At 43.1% G+C, this 15,190-nt stretch overlaps 1 protein-coding gene across 3 annotated transcripts in view; it reads left to right on the forward strand.

Annotated features, from left to right (window-relative positions):
- The window catches only part of ASXL1 (additional sex combs like 1, transcriptional regulator), an 81,145-nt gene continuing 68,143 nt past the window's right edge, over window positions 2,189-15,190 (forward strand). For all 3 annotated transcript variants that reach the window (XM_021077426.1, XM_021077427.1, XM_021077428.1), the window contains exons 1-4: window positions 2,189-2,315; window positions 7,783-7,865; window positions 9,041-9,043; window positions 10,364-10,472. In XM_021077426.1, the coding sequence (XP_020933085.1) occupies window positions 2,259-2,315; window positions 7,783-7,865; window positions 9,041-9,043; window positions 10,364-10,472 (252 nt within the window). In that variant the 5' untranslated portion in view covers window positions 2,189-2,258. The remainder of the gene's footprint in view (window positions 2,316-7,782; window positions 7,866-9,040; window positions 9,044-10,363; window positions 10,473-15,190) is intronic.

The raw sequence follows: 15,190 nt of genomic DNA on the forward strand, positions 1-15,190 counted from the left end.
AATCAGGTCAGACAATTTTTGGGTTGTGGAGGTGGGATTCTTCCTTTCCCTCTGTTGGAGTGAAGTTAGAAGGGGACAGAAGATTTTAAAGCACCTTATTTCACCGTCTACCGTCGATTTACTGTGCAGGATTTTGTTTATTGGACACCAAAGTCTTGTGTGATGTGCATTAGAAACAGGAGCACTGGAGTTCCTGTTGGGGCTCAGCGATAACGAATTTGACTAGTATCCGTGAGGATGTGGGTTTGATCCCGTGCCTCGCTCAGTGGGTTAAGGATCCAGCATTGATGTGAGCTGTGGTATAGACTGCAGACTTGGCTTGGATCCCAAATTGCTGTGGCTGTGGTGTAGGCTGGCAGCTACAACTCCCATTTGACCCCTAGCCTGGGAACTTCCATAAAAAGCAAGCAAGCAAGCAGGAGCACTGAACTCCTTGTTAGGCTTGGGCAGCATGGTGTTGGTCTTCCCTAAGCATTGGCTCTCCCGTGTGCTGACCTCAGGGAGTGAAGAGTGTGCTTCCTCAGAGGGAAAAACTTTCAAATATGGCCACTGACCCTTCCTCCCTAATTTTAAAGAACTGGCCATTATCCAATTTAAGGCTGATTCTAGGAATGTTTCTGGATATTGGCTGATTCAACAACCAGGCACAGAAAACCTATGTGTTGGGTACTCTGAATCTCATTTCATTTCGTGCTCTGCAACCAAGGCTCAGAGAGGGTAAATACATTGCCCATTGCCTCTCAGCCCGGTACCTATTAAACACTAGCTCTATGCCAGGAGCCAAATTATATATACCCATTCACACCCTCTTCCAACATGCCAGGTGTTTTATGTTGATTTTAATCTCAATAATGCTGTTAGGTATTACGCTGATAACCTGGACTGGCTGGTCTAGGTCCGTTTGACCCCAGGTTCTGTGTTCTCTCCAGGGTACTGCCTCAAAAAAGGCCTCAGGTGCATTCTGGAAAGTATGGCCCCTAAGTCCAAGTTCTTTACACCACCCATATCACCAAGTTCACTAGGTGGTAAGAACACTGTGGGCTGGGGTGCAGCTTCTGCAAATACAGCTTCTGCAAACACAAAGCGGCATGAAAGCACAGGAGGAAATGGGAAACTGTCTAGGTCCCTCAATCATGAAATAACCGTTTTACTGGTATGAGTTTCTTTTTGTCTCATTATTATGCGGCAGTGAGTCATTTAGCGGAGGACCAAAAGGGAAAGTCCTGTCACTTGTCACCTACAAGAAGTGTCCGTGAGAATCGCTTAGGCGGAGAAAGGCACTAAGTGGGGGGTGGGGGTTGAGCTACCAGTTGTCAATCCCCACCCTTAACAGCGCGACGGCCCGCAAGAGAGAAGCGCAGAAGGGGTTAAACCTAGCACGGTGGAGGTGGTGTGGTGGGGATCCAGCCACCGCCCCTTCCCAGCATTACCTCCCATAATGCTTCAGGCCCCCATCCAGTTCCCGCACCTCGCGAGACTCCACCCAGCCCCTTCCCCGAAAGACTGTCTTTCCCCCTTCCTCACCGAGCTCTGCGCGGGGCGGAGGAAAGGAGGGGAGGGCGGAAAAGACGGGCCGCTGGGATCGCCGGGAAGTGTGGTCCGAAGGTTGCAAGCAGCCATATTCTTCCGGAGCGGGAGAGGCCAGACAGGCAGCCTGGACTACGACTCCCAGCCACCTTTTCGGTTTGTTTTTGTTCAAAAAAAAAAAAAAAAAAAAAACCCCACAGTCCCCCTCCTCACTCTTCACACACACTCACACACACCCACAGCAGACACGCATATACCCTGGCGCCGAAGGGAAAGCCGCGTCTCGCCTTCCTGCCCCGCCGCCAGTCTAGTCTTGGCCCCTCAGCAGAGCGGGAAAGCGGAGGCCAGAGCTGTGACCTCTGACCCCATGGTTATGCGGTGCCGCCGCATTCCTTAGCGATCGCGGGGCCACTGCTGCCGCCGCCTCCACCGCCACCGCCGCCGCGGGCGACTGACGCAGCGCGGGCGCGTGGAGCCGCCACCCCTCCCCCACCGCCGTCCTCGCGCCGGGTCTCGCGCCAGCCGGTCCCCAGCGCGCCCGCCCCTTCTCCCCGGCCGCACCCGAGTCCTCGCGCGCCGCCGCCGCCACGCGCCCCCCGCTGCTGCTGCCGCCGCCGCCGCCGCCGCCGCCGCCGCCCCAGCCCCGCGCCGCCGCCGCCGCCCTAGCCCACCCCGCCCGGAGGTCCCGCGTGGAGCCGCCGCCGCCGCCGCCGCCGCCGGGGAGGAGGAGGATGAAGGACAAACAGAAGAGGAAGAAGGAGCGCACGTGGGCCGAGGCCGCGCGCCTGGTGAGGCGGGCGGCAGAGGGGGGCTTGGTGGGGGGGCGTGTGGAGGGTGGGTTGGGCGGGCACCCCCCCACCGGGAGGGGGAGGGGTGAAAGCCCTGCCCACCGCAGGAGGGGGCGGGCCACTCGGGAACGGGACAGTCCCCCCCCAAGGCGTTCGGTGGGGAGAGGTCCCCCGCCGGGTCGGATGTGGCGCCTTTTTCTGCACGCTTCCCCCCCCCCCAAATTCCTGCGGAGGGGCGAGCTGGCTGGCCGGCTCCTCCCTCTCCGGGCGGCGGGGCCTCAGCCACCCCTCCCCCACTATTTGGCAGTATCTCGGGGGTCTGGGGAAGCTTCGTTTGTGCACCCGGGGGAGTTAGGTTTCCGGGAAAGGTCGGAAGCTCCTCCCTCGCTTCCTGGTGGGCAGTGGGGTAGTGCGTTTGACTCCGGGGGTGGGAAAGAGCCCCCAGTTTCAAGGACGCGAGTGGCATTTTGAGATTTCGAAATCTAAACCAGGTGTGTGGAGGGAAACAAATGCTTACTCCCAGCTTGAACCCTGAGCTGTGGTTCTCAAACTTTAGTGTCCTGTGGGGACACCTGGGGAGGTTGTTAATGAATACTCATCTTAGGGTCCTACCTAAGACCTTTTGAGTCTTAGATTCTGAAGTAGAGCCTGAGTATGTTCATTTTAACCAGCTACCCAGGTTGGTTGTAATGCAGGTGGCCCACCGACCACACTTTGAGAACTGCTGACTGGACTTCATAAGTCTGGACATAGGCATTCTGCAGAGAACTAAGTACACTTTGCAAAGAATGTATCTGTGTGTTCTCTATTCCTTGTTGTCCTGGTGCATGTATACATGCAGTGTTGGACAAAGACTAAGTGTCTCTGAAGATACTGCTTACTGAGGACTTAGCAAAGGAGAGAGTAATTTGAGTATTTGGAGCTGTCTGGTGAGGGAGGTTGTGAATTTTCTGTTCTCAGTGTCACAAGACTTGCAAGTGAAATATCTTCCTTTTGGATTTGCACCCACAAAGCTAAGACACTTTGAGACATATTCTTATAAAATCTTGCTGATGACAGTAGTAACAGGTTATACTTGTCTCAGAAATGTCACTTTCTCAGAATTATCACAAAGCAGGGTTATAGTGCAGATGGCACACTTGTCTCTCGACAACTTGTAGTTTATATGCAATTGCTATAATTCACTTTTAATGATGAATGAAGCTCAACTTTCTAATCTTTCATTTTATTGGAGAGTGAGGTTCTTGCCTCAGAGGTGTTGTGCAGAAGAAGATGAACGTGTGTTTGAGGTTTTTAGAAAACTATGGTTCAACTTTTTCTTTCTTGGAGCCTGTAAAACTCAGTCGTTGACTTAAAAAGAACTAATGCTGTTTAGTTTATAGGAAAAATTTGGAGTACCTGATCATCTTCCCCAGGCATCTGTTACCCAAGGAACAGAAGTAGCAATTAGTTTGTGTGTTGAAGTTTTGTGCTTCAGTTAACTTGTTTTGGTTTGGCATATGAAATATGAAGATTTCGAGGTACCTAAATATTTTTCTCAGATTCAGTCAAGTTTGGAAGTTTTGGTTAGCTTTCAGGATCTCTTGTTAACTTTAGGATTTTTCCAATGTTTCTTCACCTGGAAACAAATTGAGGCCTGAAGGAGAGTAGGAGAGAGCCAGAAGGCCGTGCTCTCTTTCTCCTTGAGTTGGGTCTTTTCATTGAAATTCTCCTCTTGAGTTTCTGTTATGCAGGTGTTTATGACTTTGGGCACCAGAAGGAAATTTGCTTGCCAGAGTTTTACTTGTTAGAGGTAGGTGAAAGTACCTTTAAATCCTGTGTTATGTACTGACGGAATTCTAAAGTCCGCTTGTCTCAAAGCTCTGTTAGCTCTTCCTGGTTGAAAGGCACTAGGAATTTGGGGTCCACTGTTCTGTTAAGTCTCTTTAGGTTCTTGAATTTACTGTTATTTGCACTTCAGTATCCAGGTTGCTATTTCTGTTTTACCATTGTCTCAACTCTTGCCAGATTATCCTGGTATGTTCTTTATCTTCTTTTTCTTCTATGGTTATTCATTTAAAAAATATTAACATGAATAGGAATTACTTTCTGGTGCACTTAGATACCTGGAAGCTGACTTGTAGGACTATGGTGTGTAAGTCTGCGTATGTTTTATTATTCTTTGTTTAGAGTTTTCGGTCTCTTTGGATGGGATCAGTTGGTGGGTGAGCAAGAACTTTTCTCCCCTCATTGAAAAAAAAAAAAAAAACGGTGTAACAAGTGCTGGAGCGTTTGTGAGCGCTTACGCTGGAGAGAGAGCAAGCAGCTTGACCTGAGTGAGCTGTAATGGTTGGATCGTAGATTGGATCTAATTACTCTTTGAACAGGTGAATTTGGAGTTCTTGCCATGGCACTCAGGTGCACTGACTTGGGGGCAGTTTCATACTGCCCCCGACCTTGCTGAGATTGGTGGCTAGCATAATACCAGGAACATTTTTAAAATCTATTTTGGTAGGAAAGAAGAGATTTCTGGACAATTTCAGTAGTGTAGTAAACCCCAAGAGGTTGATTTTTGTCACTGTTAATTATGTTGTTGAGAAGTAGATATTCTTTCAAACATTTTCTAGCGTTTTTTTTCCTAGATGTAAGAGAGAGACTTCATGGGGGTTGGGTAGGGTATAAATCCTCCTGCTTGTTAGGAACAGTTTGCTTGGGAGAAATAGCTGAGTGGATTTCCCTTTAAATTGAATGCCCTTAAATGGATTCTCCCTTGCTTTGAGAACCTCTGCATTGCATGCTTTCTCTTTCACTTTGATTCATGACTGACCATTCTTACATCAAACATTTTTTCCCCCTTTGAAGTTGGAGAAGAGATACTTTTTTTTAAAGTATACTCTAGAAAGACAGACTAGGGATAGAACACTGGTGAATTGTTCTTACACTAAAAGCTGAAGGCATATACAGTTTTAATAAAAGCGAATACTTTGTATCTTTTGATGTAACTTCCCTTTAGAGATTTTTGTTTCCTCTGTCTTAGATTCTCAGGCTCTTCCTGACTGCTGTTTAGATAACTGGTAACTAATTTTTCAGTCAATGCTTCTTAAAAAAAATTCATCATACAAAAATTTGCTAGTCCAGCTCACAGTTAGTATTGAAGAAGAAGTTACATGTGTGGCCGTGAGCATTAGTAGCCTGTACCAGAATTTATTGTGGGTATGTTCACATCAACACTGCTTAACTTGGCACTTAGGTTTTCGGAATGCAAAGATGAATAAGGTTTGCCCTTGAGGAGCTTATGGTCTTCTGGGGCTGGAGAAGGTCCAGACACATGAATAGAATTTCATTACAGGCATGGTAAGTGCCATCATAGATGCATAAATGGTAATAGGCATCCTGGTTGCTGCTTATTGTCTAGGCATAATTATGAATAATTCCTCCTTTTACTCTCAAGTGTCCTACTTTGGAAGATAAATTATATGTGTTGTGCAACTGTGGGACACTGAAAAGAGATGATTAACTCTGTCTGGCAGAGAACAGAAAAGGCTTCCTGGAGGAAGGTGCTCTCTGAACTGAATCTTGAAGGGTGAGTAGGAGTTAGGCCCATCATAGAGGATGAGCAGGAGCTGGTAACAAAATAAAGGAATGTGTGTGTGTTCACTTGCAGGATGGAGAGTGTGGACACTGGGCAGAACTACACGTAGTTATTGGAACATAAAGTTTGTGGAGTATCAGTTGGGCAGTCCTGTAGAGAGACAGGTAGAGACCAGATTCTAAGGGCCTTGGGTGCCAGGCCAGCACACACCTACTTTGTATCGCATTTTAGGCACTGACTGCACTGTCTTTAATCTCTAAAACAACTCTGAGAGGAGGCCATCAGTATCCTTCTTTCACAAATGAGGGAACGTGGGCTCAGAGTGGGTAGTAACTTCCCCAAGTTTAGCAGGTCAGAATTTGAATCCGGGTCTGTCTGGTTCTAGAGCCTTTGCTTTTTCAGTGGGCCAGTGGTCTCTTTGGAAGCTTCAACTTTCACTGTACATAATAGGTTGTTGTCAAAAGACTTTAAAGGGGGAAAGTGATGAGGTCAGGTTTATTTTGTTGGACTGACCTCAGGCTGTGGTGGGTTAAGTTCTGCAAAAGCAGGAGTTTTTGATCTTGTTTACTGATGAATTTCTAAAATTGTCCCTAGCACAAAGGAAGTATTCCATGTGTCTCTTGAATGAAGGATGGCAGTAGCGTGAGAATGAATTTAAGGAAAGCAGGGCTGGTTGCAGGGATATTAGCAAAGAAGCTGTTATGTCAGGTTGGGTCAGAAACTGGCTGTGGGAACTGAGGGATAGGTGAGACTGAAGGATGATGCCTAGGTTTCTGAATTGGGTGGTGAGACAGACTTCCACCCAAGGAAAAGAAGATTAGAAAAGGGGAAATGAATGAGAGCAGAGGATCATGGGGGCATCCAGTATAGAACTGAATATCTGAAGCTTGGGGAGATATCCAGGCTGGAGGCAGAGGTTTGGGAGTCACCAGAATTTAGCTAAGAGTTGACACTGTGAAAGATAATAGTGTTACCCAAAGAGAATATAAAAACTGAACAAGGAGAGGCTAAAAATGGGACTACGGTAAATAGAGGTTTTATTTCAGCACCTACTTCTCCAAAACTTGACTTCCATTAGTTCTCAGGGCTCACAATCTTCCTTGGAGAAGTCCTGTCAGACTTTCTGCTTTACCTTTGTGGCAGAGCAGTACAGTACTTAGTCGGTACTGTTAAATGAGACTGCAAGATGTTGGCGTGGTTTGAAGTAACCTCAGCAGCTGCACTGGTAGAGACGGTGCAGAGATATTGACAGCGTGTCTTTTTCTTCCCTCAGAAGGATAACATTTCTTAACAACTCAGGTTCTTAAAGTCAGAAAGCCCCGGTTGCTCACAGAGATACTGCTGCCATGACTTTAGTTATAGAGGTTACTAATATAAACAATGCTCCATTTCTCATGGTTTTGCTTGCACCAATCATGTAGAAACGTAGCATCATGTTGCCAAGTGGCAAAATGTACTGTGGCAGTTACCGGCAGAATTTTACAACCCAGTGGCATAAGTTATCATTTAAAAACTAGGGGTGTTAAACTTCCTTGGGAAAGGAGATCTGAATGCTTTTCTGTCTTATAATTTATTGTGTAGCATTTTGTATTCTGTAGTTTAGCCATATTAACAGCATCAAGTTAAGCAGTATTCAAGGTTGCTAAGGCCCCACATACCATAACATATATGCGAAGGTGAAGTGTGTTTTCAGAATTGAGAACTAGAATATTTCATGTAATTGCAGTCACTTTCAGGGAGTAGATATATGTGTAATTTGGTTTCAAAAGTAAAATTGACTGGAAAAACTGAGTTGTCAGCAGTGTTAACCTCGTAGCAGAATTGTAGCCCATGTTCTATGCTGATGGACGTAAATGGAAGTTGCACACTGAAATCAGAACATTTCTGTTTCTTCAGGTATTAGAAAACTACTCAGATGCTCCAATGACACCAAAGCAGATTCTGCAGGTCATAGAGGCAGAAGGACTAAAGGAAATGAGGTTTGTGTTGCTCTTGGTGCTTAACGTGATGGTTTTATAGGACATGTGTCTTTCAGTAGATCTCCTATGTTGTGTGTCCTCTGAGTGGAGGGTGGGGATGGCTGGACAACCTTTGTTTTCATTAGCGGTGTAGCAGCTATCCCCATCCTTGCTCTTCCATAAATTTGAACATGGAGCTTATTTTTTGTGTAAGGAGTCAGCACATTTTCTCTTGTACTCTGTTTTGTAAGTTTCAGTGATAGAGAAGAAACAGACTGACAGGCTCCATCGTGTTTAAACCTACCCTTCTCTCTACCGTATCTGTGAAGTTTGTTTTAGGATCAGAGAAGTCTCATCACCATAAAATCCACTGACTTTTTTTTTCCCACTACTGATTCTAGCCATTCATGATATGAGCATACTAAACTGGGGCGTGACCTTGATTTTCTTATCATATGATGTATTTTTCCTAGAGAAGCAACAAATTAGAAACACAGAAAGAATCGCAAGCATGAATAAAAACCAGTAACTGATGTGAATCCTTTCTCTCCTCACCCCAAGGTGTAAATTAAATTTAAAAAATTTTAAATTTAAATGAAAGAGAAGCACAACATGGTTCCTTCTAGGACTCAGAACAAACAGCATATATTTTGCCTGTTAAGCTTTAGCTCCTTGAAATTGATCTTTTTAGGGTCAAAAGATCCTCACTTTTCAGCTGTCAGTTCAAACATTCTCTAGTTGACATTTTGTGGGGAGGGAAGTTCAGAACTGTCTAGCTCACATTCATTTAAATACTACCTATGGGAGTTCCCCTCGTGGTTCAGTGGTTAACGAATCTGACCAGCATCCATGAGGACGCAGGTTTAATCTCTGGCCTTGCTCAGTGGGTTAAGGATCTGGCATGGCCGTGAGCTGTGGTGTAGGTCGAAGATGTGGTTGGACTCCCTCGTTGCTGTGTCTGTGACGCAGGCTGGCAGCTATAGCTGCGATTGGACCCCTAGCCTGGGAACCTCCATATGTTGTGGGTGAGGCTCTAAAAAGCCAAAAAAAAAAAAATAAATAAATTAAAAAATTAAAATAAATACTGCCTGTGCACTTTGTGGTGTTAATAAATAATTGTGTTTTACTTTTGTTTTTTATGGGCTCTTTCCCATCATGCTGCTGTCTGCACTGCTGTTGGACCACTATGCCTATAGAAGGTAAATTAGTTCCTTTGGGACAGATGGCATTGAGAACCTTAACTTGTTTCTGTTTCTAGCTCTTATAGGAATTGTGAAGCAGTCATGGTGACTGGTGATGTGTGAGCAGCTCTGTAACTTGTAGACAGAGGTATAGTGTGTAGGAGTTAACACTGTTCGAAGAAGGACTCTGCCAGCATGTCGTTCCCCCTTGTAGCAGAGATGCTAGCACACCCACTTGATACTCCAGATTCTGCACAAAGGTTCTTTTAGAGATTGGTTCTTGGTGAATTTTTTTTTAGCATCCAGTGTGTTCCAAAGCAGAATAAGTAATAGAGCTTTTTTTTTTTTAATGGCTTTCTTAGACTTAGAATTTATTTTTAACACTCTGCATAAATTAGGGCCTCTAGTTCTGGAAATGCTGAGAGGCTTTACTTAAGATATTTATTTAACATGCTGGAGAGAGGAAGAGAAGGTGCACGGGTGAACCCTCATATCAACATGCTGGTGCCAAGCTCAATTAATATTTAATAATGGGCATTTGTCTGTATTTTTGACAGTTTTCTATTTTAAGATTGAGTAAGTATCCTCTAACTTACGTGAGTTGTCATTGTTTTGCAACCTACTATTGTAGCAGGGACCGTGAAATAACTTAATATGCCATCCTTTTTTTTTTCTTTTTTTTCCGTTTAATGTTTGAGCATTATTGGGTACTAAATCCATTTGACTTTTCTTTTTATTAAATTATTGCTCCTGAGTAGCTGTAAAATAAAAACCATCTGAGAAAAAGCAAATGAAATACTCTTCCTTTTGTGTGCTTAGTAAGGAAATATTTAACTGAGAAAAAAAAGGTGAGCTTATTTTCCTGGGGTAGCATCATTGATTTCTGTGGTCTTAGTGTTGAAAATGTTATGTGGCTGTTTTTGAGCAAGATATGGAGGTTGAAATATAGAGGGGAAACTAATTTAAAAGTTGGGGGTATAAAAATACTGGGTAATTTTTTTCCCAGAACTTCTGAATATACTTGCAAAATCATTGTGTAGTTTTTCTAAATTTCTTGAGAACTTGGTTTGTATTGTCAAAAGGCACTAAAGGAAGTGTGAGGTGTGGAGTGGGAATAACACATAACATGTCTTCTCCCAGAGCTCTCTGGGTGCGATTTACATGAATTTCATTTGTTCCTCTCTTGCTGCTTTCAAAGTAGAATACTTGTCATGGGATCTTTTCTTATATATGTGTTTCCTCTTCTTGATTTTGAAATAAGTGGAAAGGGATTAGATCTTTGAGTAAGTAGGCATACTGATTTGTATGACCTTCTTTCATTATTGTATATTTCTACAGTGGGACATCCCCTCTCGCTTGTCTTAATGCCATGCTGCATTCCAATTCAAGAGGAGGAGAGGGGTTATTTTATAAACTGCCTGGCCGAATCAGCCTTTTCACACTCAAGGTACGTAATATAAACTCTCCTTTGGTGCAGTGGTTTTTAAACTTTTAAGAATCACCGTAGATTTGGAATGAGGCCCATGAATTTACATTTCTAATAGGAAGGCGATGCTGAGCCTGTTGTTCCGAAATGGCATGTTGATTGAGATGTTGTAGTGTGAACAGGGTTTAGGAGTTATTTAGTCATATCAGCTACTGTGTCCATATTCAGTTTTTCCTTGTCTATATCTTTGCAGATTGTGTGCAGTAGAGGGATAAGTAAGTATGGGGGTAATTGTAAATATGCCTTAATAGGATTTTGTTTGTAATACTATTGTGAAGGATAAATTACTGGGCAGCTAAGTGAGACCTGCTCTATGGAAAATAACTGCAATGTGAAAATACTTGTGGAAATTTAAAAACTCACTAGCATTTATCGTGACACTAATTACAAAAGAAGATAACTTAAATCGGGTAGAGTTCATAATAAATCTTACATAGAGCTGAAATGAACAAGCTGTTTTGTGATGTATCTGGCTATCATTTAAACCAGGGGTTGGCAGACTTTTTTTCTGTAAAGGACCAGATGATAAATCTCTTAGGTTTTGTGGACCACCGCATTATCTCTATGACAGCTGTTCAACTCTGCGACTTATTTGTAGCAGGAAAACAGCCACAATTAATGAACAAATGGGCATAGGTGTGTTCCAGTAAAACTTTATTTATAAAAACTAGCAGTGGGCTAGATTTGGCTTGGAATATAGTTTGCTGACTTCTAATTTAGACATAGTTGACCTGTTGATAGTGATGAAAATTTGATGTGGATCCTTAAAATTGTCCATAATGTAGTTAAAAATTGCAGTGGTCTATACATAGGCTTTTCCCGTTTAGTCCTGTTTTCTTGATAGACTTATTTTCTTTAATTAATTCAAAATTTAAACACTTGAGCAAATACCAGCTATATAACCTATGGTCATAAAACTTGATCTTTAGGTACACATTAGGTGTATCTTATGTTTGAATGGCTGTGCTATTCTGTATATTATTTTTATTTGTAATATTTTGGACTTTAAAAGATGGCATAGTACAGCAGAAATTGGCACAACATAGTAAATCAACTTTAACTTAGGAAAGAGGGAAAGAAAGAAAAAGCATTAAAATGTAATGTCAGGAACTGAGCCTTGGAAGAGACAGAGCCCTGAGTTCAAAATCTGGCTTTGCGGAGTTCCCGTCGTGGCGCAGTGGTTAACGAATCCGACTAGGAACCATGAGGTTGTGGGTTCGGTCCCTGCCCTTGCTCAGTGGGTTAACGATCCGGCGTTGCCGTGAGCTGTGGTGTAGGTTGCAGACGCGGCTCGGATCCCGCGTTGCTGTGGCTCTGGCGTAGGCCGGTGGCTACAGCTCCGATTCAACCCCTGGCCTGGGAACCTCCATATGCCGCGGGAGCGGCCCAAGAAATAGCAACAACAATAACAAAAGACAAAAAGACAAAAAAAAAAAAAAAATCTGGCTTTGTAACCTAAGACAGATTGAACCCCTCTTTATGGTGTACTCATCCCTGGCAGAGTCAGTCCTTAATAAATGGTAGCCTTTATTGATATTTCTTTAGGTTCCTTATCCTTAATTGCTTATTAATGGCATTTTTCTATTATATTATTATACATTATATAATTATATGTAATTATGTGAAGTTATAATTTATGTATATTATATATATTACAAAGATGTCTTTTAAAGGAACATTTCTATTTTAAAGGTGGAGAGAAATACCTCTTTCTGTCAACACCTTAAGGATAGGAATTGAGTTTTGTCTTTGTAATCTGGCTCTGGGTGGAATTCTTGGCATAGTCACATTTAATAAATGTTTGAACTAAATTAAATTTATTAATTTTAATGTATCTGAGTGCACTCCATTAAAACTGCTGTTAAGTTTGAAGGTGTTCTGTTGGTCTACATGTCGTGTCTGAGGTACATTTCATTGAAGCTGTGCTTGGCACATTCTCTCATCTGTGTGTGGCTTTAAGTTGCTTATTCTTCCTAACGGCTCGCTCGTTGGAGTTGTACCTCACTCCTCTGATAGTCTTTGAGCTCTTTTTGGGTTCATGGTTTGCTTGTCTCGTTCCCCCAGTGGGAGTGTAAACTTACTGAGGGCAGAGAGTGGGTGAATAAAGAAGGTGGTGCTCCCCCCCCCTTTTTTTTCCATCCTTTTTTTTTTTTCTTTTTCTTTTGAAAAAATTTCAAATCTGCAGAAAAAGTAGAGAACTACAGTGAACACCCCATCCAGCTTTTCTTCCTAATTATTACGGGTTTGCCACATTTGCTTTATTCTTTACATGTGTATGCTTTTTTCCTCCATACAATTTACTTCACCCCTAAATATTTTAGAATGTGTGTCTGAAGAGCAAGGACATTATCCTACATAACCACAATATCATTATTATAGTCAAGACACTTAACTGATACAGAGGTGTATAATAGAGCCCATATTCAAATTTTTTGTAGTTCTAAAACCATTCTTTATGGCTCACTTTTTGTTTTTGTTGTTTTTTTTCCTGTCTTTTTAGGGCCACACCCACGGCATATGGAGGTTCCCAGGCTAGAGGTTAAATCGGAGCTGCAGCTGCTGGCCTGTGCCACAGCCACAGCAACGCAGGATCCGAGCTGCGTCAGACCTGCACCACAGCTCATGGCAATGCTGGATCCTTAACCCACTGAGTGAGGCCAGGGATTTATATTGTTTTTTACACTTGGGATTTCCCATCCTTATAGAAACCAGTGAGAGCTCCTTTATAGTGTTCTGTATTTTTGAGACTTTCGCACTGAACTACTTTACTTTTGTGACTGCATGGTTGTGTCATTGGTGAGGTTAACCTGGCTTGGTGAGTCAACATTCCAGCACTCACTGTCAGGCATAACTGCAGTCATCTGAACACTGTTCCGTTTTATTGTAGAATGATGCTCAAATCAAGATGTCATGACTCTTCGCACTTAATTATCCTTATGTGCTGATATAGGGCTCAGCCTTCAGGGTCCTTTAATTCGGTTAACAGGCCCAGTTGAATCTTTTTATATGTAGAATATTTAATTTTTTTTTTTTTTTTTCCCTTTCCCTGTTCCTGTGGCATGTGGAGGTTCCTGGGCCAGGGGTTAAACCCATGCCATAGCAACCACCAGAGCCACAGCAGTGACGATGCCAGATCCTTAACCCACTGCGCCAGCAGGGAGTTCCTTAAAGAGTTTTAAAAACTCTTAGTAAAAGAAATAGATGACCACACTTGAGGTATCCATCCATTAAAATCCAGAGTTTGCAAATAAAAGAAAGGGAAAAAGCAAGTGGAGGAAGAGGGGGAAGTAATCATTGCAATTTTGCAGTTATTTATAGAACTACAATTAAATTATTCATGTACAACCCCACACTTAGAGCAATTCCAGAACTATTTATATTACCTTTAAATACCATGGAGAACACATGGAGGAAGCCTAGACTTCGATACAGTCAAATCATAAGAGTCTGTTATTTGAAAGGCAGTACCAGAATCCATTTTGATTTTTGATAGGTGCACAGCAACCAAGGTAATGTTTTAAAAATGCAAATCACATCATACCACTATCTTTCCTGGCCCTTGCCTACCTCTCTGATCTGCTCTTCTAGCCCTTTCCCCTTGGTCATTATACTTCAGCCAACCTGGCCTTCACTCAGTTTCTCAAACACCCCAAACTTGTGTTCACCTCAGGGCCCTTGGACTTGCTAGCCCCTCTCTCTGGAAAGCTCTGGTCTTGTCATTTGGTTTTTAGTCTAGAAGTGTCTTCACAGTGAAGCTTTCTCTAACTACCTATCTCAGTTCTACAACATTGTGAGGGTTTTTGATTCTTTCACAGTCCTACTTTGTCTGGCTGCTTGATTATCATTAGCCTCCCTCCACTAGGGTGTCACTGCAGGGGCTTTATTTTCACTGTATCTCCTGTATCTAGCAAATAATACATATGTAGTAAAATATTGGCTGAATGAAAAGTAGAAGATAGCATCAGCTAGTTGTTGTAATTCACCCTTCTTTTATGTTTTATTGTAGAATATGCATATTCTGGGTTGTTTTTTTCTTCTCAGCAAGTTGACTTTTAAGAACCCTTTCTTTCTTGCCCTCTTAGGGGCAGTTCTACATAAATCTGTGAAAGACTCTGCTGACACCAGAAATAAACCCCAGGCCATGGCTGTAATCTGGTTCCTCTAATTGGTGAAGGCAGAAACTGAGCCATTAGAAACAGTTTAAATGTCTTAGGTATGTTTTAGATATCATGTTATTCTTTTTAGCATTTTGAACATTGATTCATCTCCTTTGATAGATTGTGGGCAGTTGGTTTGAATTTCTTTACTCTGTGTTGATTATCTTGGTGTTTCTGATCGTGATCGTTCTTTTCTGTACCAGAATGAATGAATGGTATATGGTGGTAGCAAGAGCGCTGAACTAGGGTTGAGGTCTGGGTTCCAGTATTAGTGCCTCAGGTTCTATGGAATATCTAGGTTTATACCGCTCTGTCTCTAACACTGAGAAGTTGAAATAGATAGCCATATGGGAGTTCCCATTATGGCTCAGTGGAAAGGAATCTGACATCCATGAGGGACGCAGGTTTGATCCCTGGCCTCGCTCAATGGGTCAAGGATCCATTGTTGCCGTGAGCTGTGGTGTAGGTTGCACACGCGGCTCGGTTGCGTGTTGCTGTGTCTGTGATATAGGCCAAGCAGCT

Source organism: Sus scrofa, chromosome 17 (assembly GCF_000003025.6).
Source record: "Sus scrofa isolate TJ Tabasco breed Duroc chromosome 17, Sscrofa11.1, whole genome shotgun sequence".
Lineage (NCBI taxonomy): Eukaryota > Metazoa > Chordata > Mammalia > Artiodactyla > Suidae > Sus > Sus scrofa.